Raw genomic sequence first — 20,981 nt, forward strand, 5'->3', positions numbered from 1 at the left:
TCTAGTTCAAATTTTAAACCGTTTTTTCCGTGTATTATTATTACAGTATATAATTTCAACAAGCCTGTAGCTTGTTGTTTATATAAGGAAGCAACTATTATCTATCGGCAGTAAAAAGATATTAATATCGTTCGATACCGAGTAAATCTTCCTCATATTAATCGAGGGTACGGCAATCGGGCGAACTTGATTGAAGACACGACTAGCGGCGATGATGTTTACGAGTCTGGCACATAATGAAAGCCAAGAGGACTGAAAAAGATTAAAAAAAAAGTCACATTTCAATTTTCTTGAAAGGAGACGTCTGCGCTCGTTATCAATCTAAAACTTCCAAAAGTTTTTCTATAAATATTCGCCTTAATAACCGCCTCAACCATTAAAGTCATTTGATTGCTGAACGTTAAACGCTGACCAGGCTAAAATGAGCTGCGGGCTTTTCAAAAGTTCAGGACAATGTCGTTCCTGAAAACAGCGACGTTTTTAAAGTGCATCTCGTTCATCTCCCGTCAGAAATTTTCCGTCGGCAAATTTCACCCGCTAATTCATTACTCACTCTCGAAAAATCGCAAAAAAATTTGTAAAGTGCGCAAGGCAAACAAATGCTGCGTAATCGGCGTACATGCACATTAATGCAATGCACATTAAAACATTTCTCCTTTATTCGGAAAACTTTTCTCGATCGTATTAATAACGCGTCTCTTTTTTCTCGTTCGCGAGAAACTTCTCGCGAGTAAATGATGGCGTCCCATGTATCTAATGTACTGACTAAAACAAACAGGGCGAGAGGTCTCCGGTTGGATAAATTGTCAAGATAAATGAGACTCGCTCTTGATTATGAGACGAAGGCGTTTCTGGTGCGTGGTGCGATTTATTTCCCCTGTTCCGTTACGGTTTTGTTATAAGGCACCAAGCCACGAATGCAGCAAAGAATTTAATCTAGACGAAAAGAAAGGTTTGCCAAAGTGCCTAAGAATTTAGTTGGATAGATCTGTGCGTGAAAATAATTTTAATCATCAAAATAATTATGTAGAACGCTCAATGATACGGCAAACTTATTTTTCAATCTAGCTAAATTTTTGGATACTTTAGCAGAAACCTCGTATTTATTTCCACCCCTAAATTTGCTCGCCCGCGTCGATACTGGTGATAAATCAGTACAGCCTGTAGAGCGGACGACCGTAGGAAATAAGGGCTGACCTCCCGACGATCTCAAAAATAGAAGTTATAGACTCTTCCTCCTTCCCTTTCTTCCTTAATGGATCGTCGGATCATCCCGGAGATCGATGAAAGAGAGGGGAGTCACCGCTGTCTTTTTCGCGAATGAATCTAGAGAGGATTGGATGTAACGCGGTCGATCGGCATATCTCCGGTCGGCGTTGAACAACGTCGGATACATGACGATGGTACTCGACTTAATGGAATGTTCCTTAACGACAGGCATTACGCAATATATTTCCAAGCATATTTCTACAGTATACAAATTAATGGGGAGAAAAAACGCTGTTACATGCACGCGAGATTGGTGATTTCGGAGATTTGCGTTCCGAAAAAATATTCTCTCTCGTAAAAAAAAACGTCCATTTGACATCGTTGCGATGAGAATCGTACATCGCGTATGATGGAAATAAATTTCAAGTTCATCATATAATTGACGAATAACACTATCGTTTCGCCAACCGTAATTTCAGCAGATGCCCCGCAAAGCTGAAATTACATTCTCGTGAAAATTTTATGGAGAAATAGTGGAGAAGTGATGATTACGAATTTATTGATCGCGTAGATGGCACACGAGGATTTTCGTATTAAGGGCGAATTTTAATCTTGCGACGACAAGACGGGGAATGAAAGACGTCGATGTTGAGACGAGTATTCTAAAAGTGATCCGCCTGGAGAATCGATCGACCGACCGCCATGAGATAACGGAACAATGATGTCATGAGTGCGGATGGTGCGCATTTTTCGCGTCCTTACCTCAATGGCGAGCAGGCTTTCGTAGAAAAGCTTGTTCGCACAAGAAGCAAGTTGGCACTGCGTTCCGTTTATGTATTTATGCCGAGAAAACAATGGAAAGTTATTGCAAAATATCATTTTTACATAAGCACTATTCCTATAATTTTGTTTAAACAATTTTTGATTATAAATCAAAAGATATTACAATAAAGAAAGAGGAAATTTAGTTTAAGAGGAGGCGAGTAAATTTCCGAAATTTCCGAATTTCCAAAATTTCGTATTAATGTTCTTCAGCTTGAAAAAAATAAATCCAAGTCATATTAATTAACGTATTATTAATTTAACAAAAATGTAGAGAAAATTCTCTTTATATAGTTTAATCATGATTAGTTATTGAAAATAAATCGAATGTCGAAATTGTGAAAACTGTGCCAACAAATCCTCTACACGCTGCATGATGTAATGCGATGGTGCAGGATATCCGCGATAGGTCCTGGGACGCGAGTATTGCAGTTTGGCTCTGCACGTCTGTAAATATCGTCGCATTGCTATTCGCGACAGGCGCGAAAATCCATCGCTCCCGGTGACGACGTGAACAAAATATTTTAAGTACAATAATGCTTTACTCACACCAGGTACGTTCCCCGCGTAGCCGGTAGAAATTCCTCTCGGTCAAATGCAGTCGCGATGTCGTCGCCAACCTCGAAACTGACGCTGAAGTATTCATTACTGGATACCTGTAATCAGAATGAAGCACACCTGTAAGCACAATTAACTTCATTTCTGCGGCTGAAGCTGATCTCGGTTTAAGATAACTTTAAGTCTGTTAAATACGAAAGTTTAGCTCATCGTTGATCCAGATGAGATTTCACCGAGTACAAATTTAAATGAGAAAGTTACTCTAGTCCAACAATTTTGGACTAGAGTACAAATAAATGTTCAAATTATTCTCTTATTTCTCCGCTTTTGTCGCGATATCTCTTTTAAGCTGTTTCTATTTTCTATTGCGTCTAAAGTATTATAATATTTTATATATTGAAAACTTTACCTTAACTTTTATCTTCAGTTTACCTTTTTCAAAGGTACAATATCTGTTATTGATCAAAAGTGCATTTCCTCATTTCCTATTTGTTATTAATTTTGTAAATTGTAAATATTAAATCAATGTTGAGTTGTAAACAGTTTTTTCTTAGATAATTATTTAACAACACAGACACTTTAACTAATTGTAAGATAAAATCTTTACAAAACTAAGATACTTCTTAAAACTGCTAACTTCGTATATATTTAAACAATAAATAATTTTTCATATAGCAACATAGTTCTTCTTATTATTCAAGTTAATTAAAAATTGCAGGTTACGTAGTACTTTTAAAGGTTGAATTGCACAAACTACATATTTTTACTTTTACAAATATTCAGCAAATAGTTTCACGGGATAACATAGTCAAAGGTTCAACGGATCAAAGGAATACCATATATATATATATGTCTTTCCGTGCAGAGTTAAACTCGAGATATAAATTATTAGACTTTTAATCTAATTGTTAGAATTAATGATAGATACCGAAAAGCAGAAATGTAAAACGTCAAACGTCAAATATGCAAAGATAAAATATTTTTGCGTAAAGACAGTACTTAGTTAAAAAGTGTGACGATAATAATAATTCAATGCTAATAGACTCGCACACGTGAAATTCAACTATTAAACTTCGTTATGTGATTAGCGTCTTCCTGAGGATTACGCCTTGAAGAAAACTCGAACCGATTTTGCCGCACATAGAGCCGACTTTTAGTTTTATCGTAATCGCTTTAGGATCGGATGTAACCAGTAAGCTGCGACGTACTGTGGTTTCAAAGCAAAGCTAAACGCCTAGATTTCGTTTAAATGCAGTTTGCGATGAGGCATTAAGTTTGAGAGGGAAAAAAGCACCACGATATTCTCAAATACAACGATCATCACAGCTTGCGAGGTTTGCGTACTCGTATTTCGGCGCGCGATAAACAGAGCTTGAAACAAATTAAGCGTTTATCTGGCAATCTGGCAATGTGCGAAGGACACACGAATACAAACGTGCGTGCAAATATTTTTGTATTTGCGCCACGCGTTTCGGTGATCCTTAACGCTCAAAGATAGCTCAAAGTCGATGCGCAACGCGTTGTTCACGTTTCGTCTTTACAATCTTTACTACACATCTCGAGAACTTAAAAAAATTGGTCTGACCAGCTTTCTCTCTCGCGTTACCGCGATTACTCCGCAGCTCGGGCCTCCGGATTCAATATTGCCGCCACGTTCGCCCATTCGACTCAATTTTTTTTCCCTCATAAATAATGCAGGAACGCGGCGCCCTCATAAATTCGAGTCATCTGGATAGGCTGACGGAATTAAATATTAAAACGCGACACATCGGAGTAATCATCGTCGCGGCAAAGATTGTTACCTGTCATCGCCGCGAATTAGGTTTACCTCGCTCTGCTCAGCATAAACGATGCACACACACACACACACACACACACACACACACACACACACACACACACACACACACACACACACACACACACACACACACACACACACACACAGGTATACACGACTCGCGTCGGGAAAGTACTTATCCAAGAGAGGCGAAGAAAAGAAATAATCGCGTTTGGTCACGATTGGCAAATCAAGATACCGTTGAGCGGAGCTCACGAGAATCACGAAAACCTGGCTGCCTTTCGACCTTTAAAACGAGATTTTCTAATAACACTTGAAATAAATTTGAGACGACAACTGTTACGTGTGGAAGATATATTTTTCGTTTCTTGAATACGTTGCTTGCATGAGAGATCATGTACATAAATCATATCCGGACTGCAAAGGGTGCTTGACGTCCGTTCTTGTTTTTCACAACGGAAACCCCGAGTCTCGAAGTCGCCTGTAATAGTAATTGTCGCAACACATTTCGCGCGCACGAACTTTGCGACGTGAGATGCATAACGAGCTATAAGGCGCGTTAGCTACATAAGTGTTTCTTGGCTATGTAATTTTCAGTATATAATCGGAAGAGAGAGAGAGAGAGAGAGAGATGCACAAGAGCTTATAGTATGCTGTTCTTCCATAAACTTTGTATTATCAAACTTTCCTTTCCATTATAAAGGCTTAGAGAGCACGAGCACTACGTGTTATCCACGCGTTGCATCGAAACAAGGTTGATCTAATTATATAATTATACAAAGCACATATTTAAACAAATATCGCAGCAATTGCCAAAGCAATCACAATAATCGTTAACAAATATCGAGGCAGACAGATGAAGAAAGACTAACATTTTGTTGCTGCATTATTGAGTTATGTATATTATTGTTAAATATTGTCAAAGGCATTACGATATGTTACTTTACGTTTTAGAAATAAAATCTTCATTTCTAAATTTTTCACAGACTTTTCCATTTTCCTCTCCTTGAATAAAATTTAAGTTCGCTTTATTGATATTCAAAGATTTTTATAAGAAAGATTTCACATTCACAGAAACAATCTTTATTATTTTCGTAAAATAATAAAAATTAATTCTAAGCTCGTAAAATCACGCAAATAAATCATAAATCTCCCTTCGTAGGTGTTATTTTCTTATGACACTCCACAAGACACGCGTTTATAAACGCAAAATTAGAAGAGGAGAATCTTGTCTACTGTATTTTCGTCAACGTACTTTAGCGTATCATTGAAATTGATTATTTTTAGATTCCTGCCGGGTTCCGCTCCCGGAGGCAGTCGTAACCCTGCTGATCCACGTTTGCATAATATCGATTCGGGTTTCGGTAAGGGATAACTGGAGACACGAACCTCTGTTACTGTCCCTCGGGGATATGTATGTAATTCACCGCCCTTCTCGAAGTAAGGATAAATACTTTGAAAGTTCGTGACAATGATACTAACGGCGCGTGTGGATACTTAATGAAAATTCCTCCGTCTCATTTTTTATGAGGAATACTATAACATTATTGTTTATCATTTTTTTCGATGATTCTTTATAACAACTTTTTTTACGGCTCTCTTCTTACATTTTGAATTTATTTCATATTTTTCTTAAAAACGTATGATACAAATAACACGATGTAATAAAAAAAAAAAGATAGAAATACTTGCGCTTCCTACATATCAGTGACCCAGAAATATAATTCACTTTCTCTAACCGTACTTTTTTTATTTTAAATGATTAAAACGGACATATTATTTTCGTGTAATTACATAATTTTAATTGTAATTTTTTAATACCATATTCGTAAATGATTCGAATTTGTTTTTTTAGAAACTTTCTCTTCTGACGAATTTCTCTTTTATCTAACAATCTATACGTGAGAAAACTATCAATTCGTTCTCTCACCGAGAATAAAAGACGTTAAAAGAGGGAAAGCTGAATTATCACAGGGCCACAGTTTGACAAGCTCGTTATATATTATTACGTGACTCGAATGAAACTAGCACTGTGTCTTGATTTTGGCCGAAAATATGAGAGGACTTTGTTAAAACGCGCAAAGTTATTTTCAGCGAGATATTAATGCGACATAAAAAAGAGGAGCAATGAGCTTTGAAAATATTTCGTTGGCGCAGGATTTCATCTACTTGTTCATTCAAATCGCAAATATCGACGGCTGATTTCTCTGTGCGCATTTCCCTTGCGACTTCATATTTGATAGTCGGTTGATTACATGCTCGTTCTATCGTAGCAATCCCGCCCAAGTATTGCCGTTTCACGTTTTTACGTCATAGGCGGTACGCGTAGGCGTAGCTGCAAGTAGTCCAAATCAACGCCTACGCGGTCACTTATATTTCAGTAGATTACGTATAGATGTAAACTCCATTCATATAGTGTTTACCCTTTTGCTCCTATCGATCTGTACAGGCCGGTTTGCGGTTTGGTATATGTATATTTCTGAAGTGGATTTTACGCTACAACATCGGTTACTGTAATATAAATAAAATTGGATAGCTTTTATATAAGTGAGATTGAGTGTCTTTTAGTGTCAAAAATCTGTAAAATTTTTTGCGACAAAAAGAACATCTGGTAAATTCGTGTTAAAAATAATTCATGCATATTAACAAATAATGTTAATTAAAAATGAGATTGTAAAATCATAAATTTGAATAAATCTTTCGTTATCTAACCGATATTTACATATTAAAAACAAGGAAATGTGTAAAAATGATAGTCGAGTAAATTTTATGTAAAAATCTTGTAATTTTCTCGAAAGCTTTACGGGAACATTGGAGACCATGTGGGAGATAAAGTTCGGGCCGTAATTTGCGAATTACCACTCGTTCGCGTCGTTAAACGTTCACTTCGTTGTAACCGCGCGATCTAATCCATTAATTCGATCTTATTTCTCGAAAACGACGGTGATACGGGCATGTGAATCATCGACTTTATTCCACAGAGCTTTTTTTTAAAAAAAAAAAAAAGTGCGAGCCATTATGTTCTCGAGCCTCCGCCAGCCACTTGTGTGGCGGAAAATTGCAGTAATTTCGCACTCTCTTGCGATTCGTCGAGATTTTTATGCCCATTAAGATGCGACCTTGATGGCGAGAGTACGGTAAATCCGGGTAATTTTGCAACGTGGAGCTCGTTCAGCTCTGACGGTTTCGTACGAATAAACGACCTGCTATACTACTTTGTTCTATACTACAATTTACGGCACGTGCTTCTCCTGTAAATTATTTACATTGTAATTACTAAATTATTGCAGTCACGTTGACAGTGATGGTAGATAATAAATAGAAATAAAATAATTCTTTGATATAATTTCTACTAATTTCTCTACAGTTGCTACGTATGTATACGCACAAATTTAAATAGCTATTAAATAAATACAAATTATAGACACACAATGTAAAAAAATAATGAATAAAAATATATCATAAAAATGTTAAAAAATATAATATAAATTCTACTGCATTTTGTCAAGCCACGAAATATGCGTACACTAACGACAGAGATAAAAGATATTTATAAAAATTCATCCGTGACGATATTTTAAATATGTAAGCACGTTACCGATGTAATTTCCAACGACGTATTCTCATTAAATCTGAACACGTAATCCATTTTATTATCTAAAATCGCACGAGAGAGAGAGAGAGAGAGAGAGAGAGAATTATGCGATTATTTTCGCATATTCTCGAAACTGTAATTTCATTATCTAAACTAGATAAAAGAATGCGAAGATAGTTTATCAATTGTGTTCAACGTTTGGTTATTAACGTCCACATGAATATCGATAGTTATTAACGAGCACATAAATACCGCTGGCCTGATATACAACGGCGTTCGTAAATCATTATTAATGTTCGATTTATACAGGCTTTAAATTCCCTTGTGCCCTATACATTCTTGATTGCGACGGCTGCTCATTCGGTTAAGCCTCGTCAATATCACACAGTCGATATTAGATATTTATATAATTAACCGATACTCGTATCTACATGACGAGCATTGTAAGCTCCTTTTCCGAACTATATGCAACTTATTTTATGCAACGGGCTTGGCAACATCAGCTGTCTAGACAATGATTTAAGAATAGACTGCCGTTCGCGCGACTTTTAAAGTTTACCGCACGTATTTGGCGCAACATATTTTTGTGCTGATAAATAACTTTTACTTCGCTCGTTACGCGCGCCAACTAAGCCACGCCGAAAATTAATGTATACTCATTTTATTTGATTACATTGAAACTGTAGTGAACTGTAGTGGCGTTACGGTGGTTTCATCGAGTGTTTCGATGGCGCGTGTTTCCCGACCATCGCGCTCGGTGCGGCGTTATGCACAATACCGTGCAGTTTTACGAAACCAGATCCGGCTAATAGCGATTCCGTGTTTCGTCCTGTTTTCTCGCCGCTTCTCCGCAGCAGTTCCTCCGGACGTCTCTGGGTTTCGTATTCCCCGGCTACTCGCTCGCTGAGGGGATCGCACAAAGAAGCCCCGTCCCTTCGCGAGGGACGACCGGTTGAATACCGAGCCACTCGACGACGATTGATCGTTTGGCGCAGCTTGCTCCAAGTACGAGCAAGTTGCAATTATTCGCGTGCCATGGGTGCGATGTAAACGAAATAGTAACACGTGTACACATCCAAGCGTGTGTACGTACGTCCGGAACAAAGCTGCTCGAATTATCGAGAGAATTATGGCGATAATATTTGCCTGCGGATATGCAAAGTTGTATGCGAGAATAAAGCGGAATACGGCAGAATACGAGGATTGTTATTAGGATTTGCTATTGATAAACATTAATTACTTTGTCAAAAAAATATTTTCCACCACAAACGGAAAGCGTCACGTAAACAAAATGTAACAATTAAATTTAAAGAACGTAATAACGAATCGTGTTTTTCTCTCTTAAATTCTAGAATATAAACAATACTTTTTATCTTCTAATTTTTTCCATATTTTAAATCTGAGATTTAATATTATAATTGCAAGAAAAAGAAAAATAAAGCAAAGTAAGAAATAACTCTGGAAGTCGCTGCGAAATTAAAAAGAATCGATAAAAGTACTTAAAGTGGGAGTTTAAAATATTGCGCAAATTAATTAACGCCCGGTTGAGGAGAACGAGATAAGGCGTTTTTTTTTTTTTGTATCGTTCAAGAGTAAAGTCTCTCACAGAGTGGAAAAGAGATAGGAAAAAGACGGAGTAAAGCTCGAAATAACGGGCTAGAATTTTACGGCGACGCGAGTGATTACGCGACGGAGTTGCTGGAGGAAGCAGCTTTGTCCCATTTTTCGATGCAATCTCGTTACCGTTCGCATGATTGTCACACGGATGCGGGGTTATGCGAATTGACATATTAATTTTAAAATGAACGTACCCGGTGACGCAACGACAGCGCGCGCCGCTAAGAAAATGACAACAAGCCGGTTGTTATAATAAAATGTCAGAAACTGCCAGCGAGGCGGAACAATTCTCTAGTGCAATTAAAGTTAGTTTGATTATCTTCCCTTGTTAACGAACATAATTCCTATTGCAACCGCGTGACTTAATGTACTTATTAATCCTGGAATCTAATTGCGGAGTCAAATAACTCCATTCAGGAGGAAATGTTTACAAGATTGCTATTTAGCATACAGAATGGAAACGCGACGTGGATTTTTTCCGCATCCATCCAACAGCTATAAAAAACGTTTTTATCGATAAAATATCAAGCCTCCTTCATTTATTTGATTAAGTTTGTAGAACGTCACGTTCTTACTTTTTCATTTCGAAGAAATCACCCTTCGTCGCAATATTTTGCATAAAATGTTCTATGATATTACATCTTTTACTTATCATAAATAACAAGGTGCAATAAAGTCTATAATGTTTAAGAAAATGAAGAGGGATTAATTATTTAAAAGGATCTTTGTACATCGTCGATAAAAATACCAACGCTCTCATTTGCATCATCTGTTTGCTAATTTACGGAGATCGTCCTGGCAGTAATACGCAAAAAATATGCTAATCGCAGTAATAGCCTCTCGAGAGAAATAATGTAGAGTAAGGCGATAAAATGCCGCTGATCCGCGACACAGATACGATCCCTATAACACCCTAAATTACGGTAAATTATAGTAAACGCTTTTCTACACCATTCTTTTATCGTCGTGAACGAAATTAGTTTCGCCGACACTAGACGCCCGTGCCGCGCCGGGCACAATAAAAATAATTGCGCGTATTTTTGCCGGCTGCAAAAATAATGCTGCTGCGTTATACTTAGTGATATTATCGGAATGTGCATTTAAACGCATAAATATTGATGAAATTGAAAGGACGTTAATTGCATATTACTGTCCCGTCGTGCACTCAATCCGTTTCAGTGCGAATTCAGCGAGTGACATGGGATCTCCATTTAGGATATGGGGTTGCAATTCGGACCATGTCCGAAAGCGCGAAAGCGCAAGGGCGTCTCTTCTCCTGGACCGTCGGAGATATGGCGCCTCTCAATGGCGCGAAGAATCGAGCTCTTCTCGGTTCGGGAATATTCGCAAGTGAAACTGCGTACATTGAAATGTGCGGCAACGCGAATTTGCGCCGCGTATCGAGTGGCAGACAATCCGCGAATTTTGATATGTGTAGATGTATATAGGCCCGCTTGAGAGCCATGGATATCGCGTTACAATTATCGTATTCGGAAATTTACTGATGCTTTGAGTAGCGAAAGGACGAGAACACAAATGTAATGAAAGTATTGCGTTTCATAGTTTGCATGATTTCCCGTTCAGTCATCGTCGGTTTGAAATTTGTGCTCGAGCAGAAGGAAGATACATCTCCGACGAAGCGAAGCGGTTGCGGTCCTAGCGAGTAGTACGGAGAAAGCGAGAACATTTATGTTTCTTTCAGACGTCCGCGATACAATGACGATGAGAGCTCGCTGGTCGCGTTTTGCTTTATCCGTTTTATTCGCTCGTTCGCGCTGGGATAAAGCGAAATCCGTGAATAAAGAGGAAATTCTCTCGTTATACCGAACTTCTAGTGTACGCGCAATTCCTTTATTTCCACGGCTGATATATACAGGGTGAGTATGAAAGGTATGGAACTAGTAAAATATCTCAAAAACAAGACATTTAAGAAAAAAATGTTTCATACAAAAGTTGTACAGCCTGATAGACAAATAATGATAAAATAAATTTTCGAAAAAAGTCGATTCTTCAAGATCACACAAAAGCCATCGTCATTTTTTAAATTAAGTGGAATTATGTGATTATTTTCGACTTCGATATAACGACTGCTCTTATTGTATGCATATACATAAAAGATATTAAAATATATTTATAAAAAAAAATCAATTGTTCGCAAAATATTTGATACTTTGTTCTTGCATGTTTCATAAACTATTGATTTTTCAATAATTTTACCTTATTTTTATAAATACTTATATTTAGAATACATATGTATGTGGAATATATTTATTTAGAATAATTAGAGGAATCATATTGCAAAAAAAACATAATTTTCTTTATCTCTTTCTTTCTCTCCAATGTCTTATTTTCGAAACATTTTACTTTTTACTCACACTGTATACGTATTCTTGTTCCTTTCTTTCACTCTCAAGCAAATGTGGCGTAAATATTTCACGTTGCACACGAGATAATACGATCCTCGCGCATGTATGTCTGTTATGATTACGCAACGTTTCACGAGTCGAAGCTCGAAACAATTTTTTTCCTTTTCGCATAGCAGATTAAAATGTGAACAATTTGTTAATTACAAACACAATTAAAAAGAAGGAACAAAAGTAACTTAAAACTTCCCTAAAAATAAAACGACAACCAAATCTAGTACTCCAGACAATTTGAAATAACTTCAAATAACTTTACTTCAGCGGAAACTTAACGCACTCCAAAGTTAATTGCCAAGTTATTTAATAACGAAACTTCACCTGCGATGCGTAAAACCGTAGTATGCATTTTAGTTTTCGGCAGAAGAAAAAGTTTTACTTGAGACTTCCACGGAGACATCGAATTGAAATTTCTTTCTTTCTAATTAAAAGTGATACGCTAATATGTACGCCAATATGTACGTCAAAAATAATAAAACACAAGGCTGTTATAATAAAAAACGGCTTGTTACACAAATTAAAAATCGCTGCGATACCCGTCAAAATTTAAGGGAAATAAAAAAGTTTGAGACGTGACGAAAACTCGGTAAGTTTTGACTCGTTACTATGGACGTAGGAATGAATTGAATACGAAAACCTTTTGGATGCTATTTATACAATATATTAACGATAAAAAACTACTTTCAAAGTTACAAAATATTAACACGTGAAGCTGCTGCAGTTGACTCATTTCGCGGTGCAAATGGTTTTGCAGAGATAAATTGAGAATAAAGATATTAAATTTTTTTTTTTTTTAATTAAAGAGTAAGTTCTACAAAACTAAGTACAAATAACTTTATACTGTTATTTACTTATAATAAAAAAAGCACTATTTTTCTGATTTCTTTGTATTTTTGCTATTTTGCCGTTTCGTTAATTATTGCCGGATTTTTATTCTATTTTATTTTTACAATGAAAAACTTGCGCAATTTCTGCGGACAGGATTCAATTCACTACCGTGCCTATATTAATGAGTCAACGCTTACTGATTTTTCGTCTACTCGAAATCTTTTCATTTCTCTTCAATTAAAAGAAGCGAGAGAACCAAGGAGAAATCTCGAGATTATTCCGTTGAAAAATAAACGTGGCACAGTCACGTCGCGAATTATTTGCAGCGTAATGCATCGAGAAGAGGCGCTCGTTAAACATTTATCGATAAAAACACTTACCTGTGATCGCGAGAGCTTGGGCCTGCGATTGGAGTTTGCGATCTCGGCGGGCGTCGCGTTTGGCGCGAGAAATCGAATCCGATTGCACTCGATGCCTAGAGGGTTGTGTTGCAACTGATGGGCCTGCTGATGGTGATGCAGCTGATGGGGTTGCTGCTGCGAGGGGTCGCCCTCCAAATGATGCTCCCCCGTGTCCAGCATGCTGCCACTCAGAGAGTCCAGCTGAGTCAGCGACCTCGAACGTACCTGTAACGATAAACCGTCGGCATTAAGAAAAAAAGCCATCCTGAGCTGGCCTGAATTGGTTTTCCGTGATTAAACGAGAAACGTGTGCTACGCGTGCAATTTAACAACGTTCTTTGTTTAAGAAAAAACTTGTCTGAGTTATATGATTCGATGCGATCGTTAAAACTTCTTAGGCAAAACAGTGAACTCATATAAATTATTCTCCTTCTGTCATTGCAAGCAATCTCACGCCAAGCATCCTGCTCCATTTAATTTTCTCTCTCTTTCCTCCCTTTCCCCCATTTACAATTATCTTCCAATTACTCGCTCGGGGATCAAGCCAAACGCCTCGGAATTGCGAGCGTGAATAATGTGATCCGTGTTATTGCGAGCGCGCGCAAACGACCAACAATAAAACAAAGTTGTGGCCGCAATCAAATGCATCGGTATGCGCGAAGCGCGTCCGAGGGCGAGCAAGCGAAGCGAAGAATGACACATCGCCGGAGGACGGCCGGTCTGGCATTAACGAACGCCACGCCACAGCGAGCCCCGAACGGGACTCGGACCGACTTCCTGGGAGATAAATTCCGAGGAAACTTTTGTGTGGAAATGGCTGGTACTGGACGATCGATTTATGCGTAGAATCAATTCCCCCTGCCTCGAGGGATCACCGTTCGTTCGTTATCACGATTTACTTGTTGTGATCTCTTTTCGCCCATCGCAGTAACTTACCACGAATCGTTTCTTCGAAGGAATTCATCTTACCTGCTCTTTCTCTTTTTTTTCCCTCTTATTGGCAATAAAACGCCTAAGTATAATTGAGGGTGATTGAGCCATAGGGAGAGGACGAGTTTTCGTCATTTTGCATATGATGGTTTTAAACGAGGTAGTTTGCAAACAACATGTAACTTTTGATGACGCTGAAAATGGGAAAGGAGACGCAACTGGCGCTTTAATTTTACGACGAGAATCTAAGCGTGTCACTGTCTAATTTAAAGTTTAGAGAAAATAATTATTTGTAAGGCTAATAATTAAAAATATAATTGGATCATGAACAAATCACGTAATTGCACAATGTTTAATGTGCATTAGTGTAATTATTTTTCACGTGGAAACTCCTTACTCCTAGGTAATCGATCAGAGTTCTCAGATATATATGTTCCATTAACAAAATCACGTTGAAAGTAATATTTTTCTTTAATATTAAAATCTTTAAAAAAAGAAAAACAAAAATAAAGATTAATTGAAATTTTTTAACGTGAATCAATCGTGGAACATTTTCAATGCGTTACGTAAAGATAAACTAGTTATTTTTTTTTTAAATAAAATTGGAGAAAATTTTCTTTACAAAAGCATTCGCTCGAACCACTTCATGTAAGAATAATAGACTTTCGGTTATATAAAAATGGTTCTTCAGAAAGCTAGCTTATAACTTTTACGGTCTCTCCAAAAAAAAGGAGATGCTCTTACGCATATAAACATATTACTTTTTAAATAATTTGTACAATAATGCTGAGTTATTTCCCGAGTTATTTCGTTTTAACTTTGTAACTAACAATATTAATTGTAAATCAAATAATGAAAATGTCAAATATAAACGAGAGATCCTATATTGGGCACCTATAATTCCATATACCTAATAATAATATCGCGTGAATAATACGATTCCTATTTCGTGTGAAATGTGCGTCGATTATTTGTCGGTTTTGAAACACAGCTCTAAAGTTCAAGCCGGAATACAGAATATCACAGATTAAACTAGAAAGTAACTAGTTACCGTTACAAGTTACTGAAAAGTAACATTACGCAGTTATAGTAACTTAGAAAGTAACGAGTCGTTATTTTTCAGTTACTTTTCTGTTAATTTCTTGCAATGTTTGCTATGCAGTGCTATTTTAAAAAATCTCACATTTTTAACATTATTACATTTGAAACTTTGTTATATATTATATTATTGTTTATCTAATAAAACAGTTATTTTAAAAGGTTAAAACTAAAATTTATTTAATTTATTAACTAAATTAATAATTTATAATAACATATTTTTAAATATATTATCAAAATTATGGGATCGATATTTTTCAGTTAAAAAGTTTGCCAAATTCAAATTTTATGATAAAATCATCATAAATTGATTTGGAGCTTGTTTTAGAAAGTAAAGTCTCAACTTTAATGCTCATATGACAACTGTTCTCAAAGATGATTTATCATTTCATTCTGCTGAACACAACACGTATGTTGATGAATAAGTTTAAAATATAAAGTAACTTTAAATTACTTATAAAAAATGTAACTAAATTACAGTTATAGATTGAAAAGAAGGAACAAAGTTAAGGTTGGTATTTTACCGATTAAAGGCCAATTAAAATCTTTAATTACACAAAAATTCTTTTCGCGATAAATTAAAGTATGACGTGGTGTCAACAATTTTATATAAAAAACAAAAAAATTCGAAAATTATAATGTAAAACTATTGTGTTTCTAGAAATAAGTTAAGTTCTTTATAGTTTATACTCTATAAAAGAATACTTGGAAAATTTGTGCTCATGTGCACGTGTGTTATCGATGTAGTAGTAGAGATATGTTGATGTTTACTACATCAATATCGTATGCACACACGTAGGTCAATTCAGTCGGTAAAACTAACGTCGCAAGCATCCATTAAATTATTGTTATTGAAAAACAGTTATTCTAACTGTAACTTTGTTACAAATAACGAATTACTTTCCAACCCTGTCTAAATCTGTATGTAGGAAGTAAAGATTTAAAACTATACGATGACTAACTTGCGTAATTCAATTTAAATTAAAAATAGATCAAAGTCACTAGTCATTCATTATGCAGAAGATGAAATTTAACATATACTAATACATCTTGAACGAATAAATCTAATTATCACCTTGAGCTCCTCAAGATTCTCCCCATCGTTCCAATTTCTAAAGTGACCGCAATTTCTATTCTATCGCGAGCGATACAACGATTTCATTTAACAGATCGAGATTGAGTTACATACATCTCGGGCGTTCAGGGCGAAAACAGGATATTTACACCGATCAGTGGAGTGCGTCGTCGTGTCGAATCCTCTTTAGCCGTCGAAGAAGCTCCACCGAGGCACAATTACCCTGACTGATGAAAGCACTCGAGGCGATTTGCGCGATGGGTAACAGGATGTCGATAGCTCAATGATAGCAGCTCAAACGGTCGTACCGTAGAAGCAACTCGTGATTTATGATCGCACTCGAGAATCGCGTTCCCTTACATATTTCATCCTTACTTTGTGGGTTTCAAGATTCGCTTAAAATTCGATAATTGACTCGTTAATTACTTTTCTGATACTATTACATTTTGCTTTTTCGACGATGCTGCTAAGGTGGAAACGACAACTATCCGCTCTCTCAAAGAGGGAAAGAGGAGGATTACAGAATTCAAGAACTTAAACTCAATTACCCTCGCGCAACGATATCGAGGACGTCGATACTTTCGTTGCCTGTACATACTTTTACGTATAAACTTCTGTTGTGCGTGTTGTTTACCGATATCTATCGATAGATCCAAGCCGATCCCTGGGTATCTTTGATCGTTCGATCTTATTCTATCTCGTAGAAATTTACAGCTATGTTGTCGTCGCGGTAGCAGAACAGAAATGAAGACGTACGAGAGGAAAATGGCCCATCGAGAAGAAATTGTGACTACCGGAATCATCGAAAAATATTGAAGGCTGTTCCTTGGCCACCATTTTTATCAAACGTATGCTTTTAATTTGTAATAAAATTAACTCCCAATATCTTGATTGTTATAAGATTATCTTGTCAAGTTAATATAATTCTGTCACAATTTTACCATCTTTTACTTTCAGATTTAAATAAAAAAAAATGATAAAAATAGGATTGGCGCTTTATTGTAATTTTATTTAAATACATCTTTAAATCTGATTTCGCTAATAACTGATTGAATTTTTTCAGTTTGAGTACAAATTTATTGTTGATGGAAATTTATCATTTGCAAAAGTTTTTATTTCCAATCGCGTTTTCTCTAGAAAAAAAAAAAATAAATAAATAAAATACAATATTTGACGAATTTGTAGCATAAAATCAATATTCTGTTATCTTCTAGGATAATTAGTTTCACAAGTGTCTACGTTAGACGATTTATATGTAATCGCCACCTTTCATTGATAACAACAAAAATATAACGCGAGAGTTAAAAATAATTTTAACAATTTAATAACTTTATTAACTATACTTTCCAATTTGCTACGACAAATTTAGTGTACAAGCAAATCGTCGATCACGAAAGGATCAGCGTGAAAGAGTCAACAACATGAGCTAACTTATTCAATCAGAGATCAATCCATCGAAGGCGTCCTGACGTTATTTGTTCCGTTTAGATGAATCTGTCCTCGCGTTCCATTTTACGCTTAATCTTTCATTTTACCGCGACACATTCCGCTCGATTCCTCGCGAAATTCTCGAAAGGTCGCATTTTCCCTGATTTTACGCACTCTCTGAATCCGACATTTTACAGATTTATCGTGACGTCGTCGTGAACGTATATATTTCGTATATGTATGTGTGTGTGTGTGTGTGTGTGTGTGTGTGTGTGTACATACACATACATACATATATATACATACATACATATATATCTGCGCATTTTATATTATCCTGCGGAACTCTCCCGTGGCCGAGGGCCGTAACATATTTTATTTTACGAGAGAGTGTCATATGTGGAACGCGTATTAAATCGTTCCACGTATGATTCTTGCCACCCGCCGATACCGACCATATCTCCATCTATTTCGCTTTACGCAGCGAGTCCCGCGGCGTTCGCGACGTAAGTCGCGCGACACATCGCGTAGATCTTTATTTCGTTCCGTGTTATGACGCGCGATATTTTAAAACGTACACTGCGCGTTACTCGAAAGGACGCGGTATTATGTCGGGATTTGATTTCCTGGAGCAACTCGAGAATTTGAATTCCAGAGCGCGCGAAACATTTCTCCTTTCGTGCGTAAACCGCAGTTTCTTTGATCGCGTCTTTATCGAACTTCTCCCTCTTTTCGCGTTCAACTCGTGTTCTCGGCTCTGGCGATTTTTCATTCTTTCGCCAGAAGCGTTGCGAAAAAGTACGCGAACCGTTTCGCCTAACGAAATTCGTAATTATTCGCGACATCTGTCCGTTTACGAAATATGCTTCTTTATTGGAAAACACCGTGCTCATTTGTATCTGTCGTCTTATCAATTTGTTGAGTCCCTAAACGCCCGCCCTAAATTCCGGCGTCAATTATGAGCGCGCGGTTCCGTAGCGAGGATAACTTATCTGAGGTTGAAATTGGTATTGTTCCATCAAATGAAGTTTTCATTAATTAACCCTATCCCAAGGTTAATCAATCCTCGTCAAGCCTCGGTGGTAAGCAATAATACAGCGTAAGATCGCAGCTGTGCAGCGCGCGTTAACGCCGAAATCACCGATTCGACGTGGTTCGACGGACGATTAATTACCCGGAAACTCGAATGCGGGCCTCCATCGATTAGTATAGCGAGAATTGAATCGCTTCAGATTCCGGTAGCATTTCGCAGTTCTCAGGCTGTGAAACGTTTTCCGATTTCCGAATTTCGAAGCGCGCGCGGCCCAGAGAGGCTTCCAGAGTAGATATCAAAGAAAATGGTGTTAATGTCTTCGACAGAAATATCGTGCAAACAATTTAAAAATGTTTTGGTTATATAAACAGGTTATCAAAATTTATTGGTCCTAAAAGTAACTGCAAAGAACGAATAATTTGAAGTATAATGATTTATGCAACGTAAATCATCTTTTTTTTTTAAATAAACAACTTTTAAATACAAGTAAGAACTCAAATAAACTTTTGCAGGAATTAAAATTTATTAGAGTTTTATTATTATATGTAAAAAATTTGATTTTAATTGGTAATGCTACTTTGCAAATTAAATTTGCAAATAAGTAGTACAAAATACGAGTTTACTTAAGAATCAAGAGCAAAGAAAAAGTTAAAGAATTTTTAAACCAGTAAAAGTATTGCGCTCAAATTTTACACAAACGTAATAATAAAATTTATGAAATTTTTACATTTTTGATAATGCTCAGAAATTTAACAAAAATATTCTTAACGCGTTCGATAGATTCGGATTTTTTTTTACAAAGACTAGAGAAACAACTGTGCGAAATAAAAAGTATATGGAAGAAACAAATCATATCACCTCGTGTCTCGACTCGTATATCTATCTTTTGAAGAACATAAATTTTACGGCTGCTATTTTATGATGCAATATATTTTTAATTCCGTTTTATGGGACATCTTAAAACGTCGCGCAGGCTACGCCCGAACTATCGACCTTCATAACAGTGAAATATCCATTTTAGATTACGACGGCGTGATACCGTCGTCGCGCAGCGACACATTTTTTCGCGGTTTCCCTCGCGCTTGCCCATACGGTTGTTAAAATGCAAATGCGCCGGTCTCGCTCGCAAGGGCGGTAAAACTTGTCCTTAATATCTGAAACATCGCCAATAATGATCCGCGATATTAGTCGTAAAGCGAATGTATTACACGTATAGCCATAGCGAACGTTAACCCAGAAAACGATGCACTTAATGGAGTGGCTCAGAACGCTTGGTAGTTAAATGCGTCGTGTAAGTTTAATATTGCGACTTGGTACGGGTACATCTGTCCTCACATTCTCCTTCAAGATTTGAAAAATCACTGATGACAGAGAGATGCAGCCTTGTATTTTCTCGTGTCACCCCTGTCACGCATTTTTCTCCTGAAGATTACACGGATTTATAGATCGTCACGGCCACGTACAACTAATGCGATTTTCGTCGATTTTCCGTCTAAATATGACAGATGTTAAATCGAATCTTCGACGCGGCACATGGAAAAGCAAAATCGAGATTGGTTTCGTCACATGAGTGGCAGGGTGGGAAATAATTTTATGTATTTAACACGATTAATTTAGAGTGTGAGAAATTAGCAACAAATATTATTGCAGAAGTTATTAGTGTAAATGTCTTCAAAGTTTAATTTAATTTTAGAATTGAAAGAAGAATAATTGTGTGATTTGTTGTGAATATTTGATAATAAAGAAATCTGAAAAACATCACGTTAAAAGTGATAAAATTTAAATTATTTGCTCTATATTCTTTAGCAAAACTCTAACTTTCCTCAATACTTAAAATATACTGAAATATACATTTGAAGTGTTTTCACATAAAAATCAAACAAGCTCAAATTAAATTTTTAGCAAACTTATTCATCGTTTATATAAATATGATAATTTTTCTACGAATATATAACAGGTACAAAAAATTGTAGGCTTTAATTAATATTTTAAAAATTCATTTAAGAGAAAGAAATAAGAAACGTCTGGACTTGTTTACTTCTTGCGGGAATTTTATATTTATTACTTATTTATCCAACTAATAGTTTACTTTTATAACATTAACGATAAAAAGAAATAAAGAAAAAAATATTATTTAAAATATAAAGCAATAATTACATTTATCAC

At 36.4% G+C, this 20,981-nt stretch overlaps 1 protein-coding gene across 8 annotated transcripts in view; it reads right to left on the minus strand.

Annotated features, from left to right (window-relative positions):
- Window positions 1–20,981, minus strand: part of LOC105195391 (pleckstrin homology domain-containing family G member 5) — a 139,922-nt gene that overhangs the window by 24,302 nt on the left and 94,639 nt on the right. For all 8 annotated transcript variants that reach the window (XM_039458076.1, XM_011160772.3, XM_026138403.2 and 5 more), the window contains 2 exons: window positions 13,231–13,476; window positions 2,581–2,687 (listed from right to left, as the gene is read on the minus strand). In XM_039458076.1, coding sequence (XP_039314010.1) covers window positions 2,581–2,687; window positions 13,231–13,476 — 353 coding nt within the window. The remainder of the gene's footprint in view (window positions 1–2,580; window positions 2,688–13,230; window positions 13,477–20,981) is intronic.

The sequence above is a fragment of the Solenopsis invicta genome, chromosome 15, assembly GCF_016802725.1.
Source record: "Solenopsis invicta isolate M01_SB chromosome 15, UNIL_Sinv_3.0, whole genome shotgun sequence".
NCBI classification, from domain to species: Eukaryota; Metazoa; Arthropoda; class Insecta; order Hymenoptera; family Formicidae; genus Solenopsis; species Solenopsis invicta.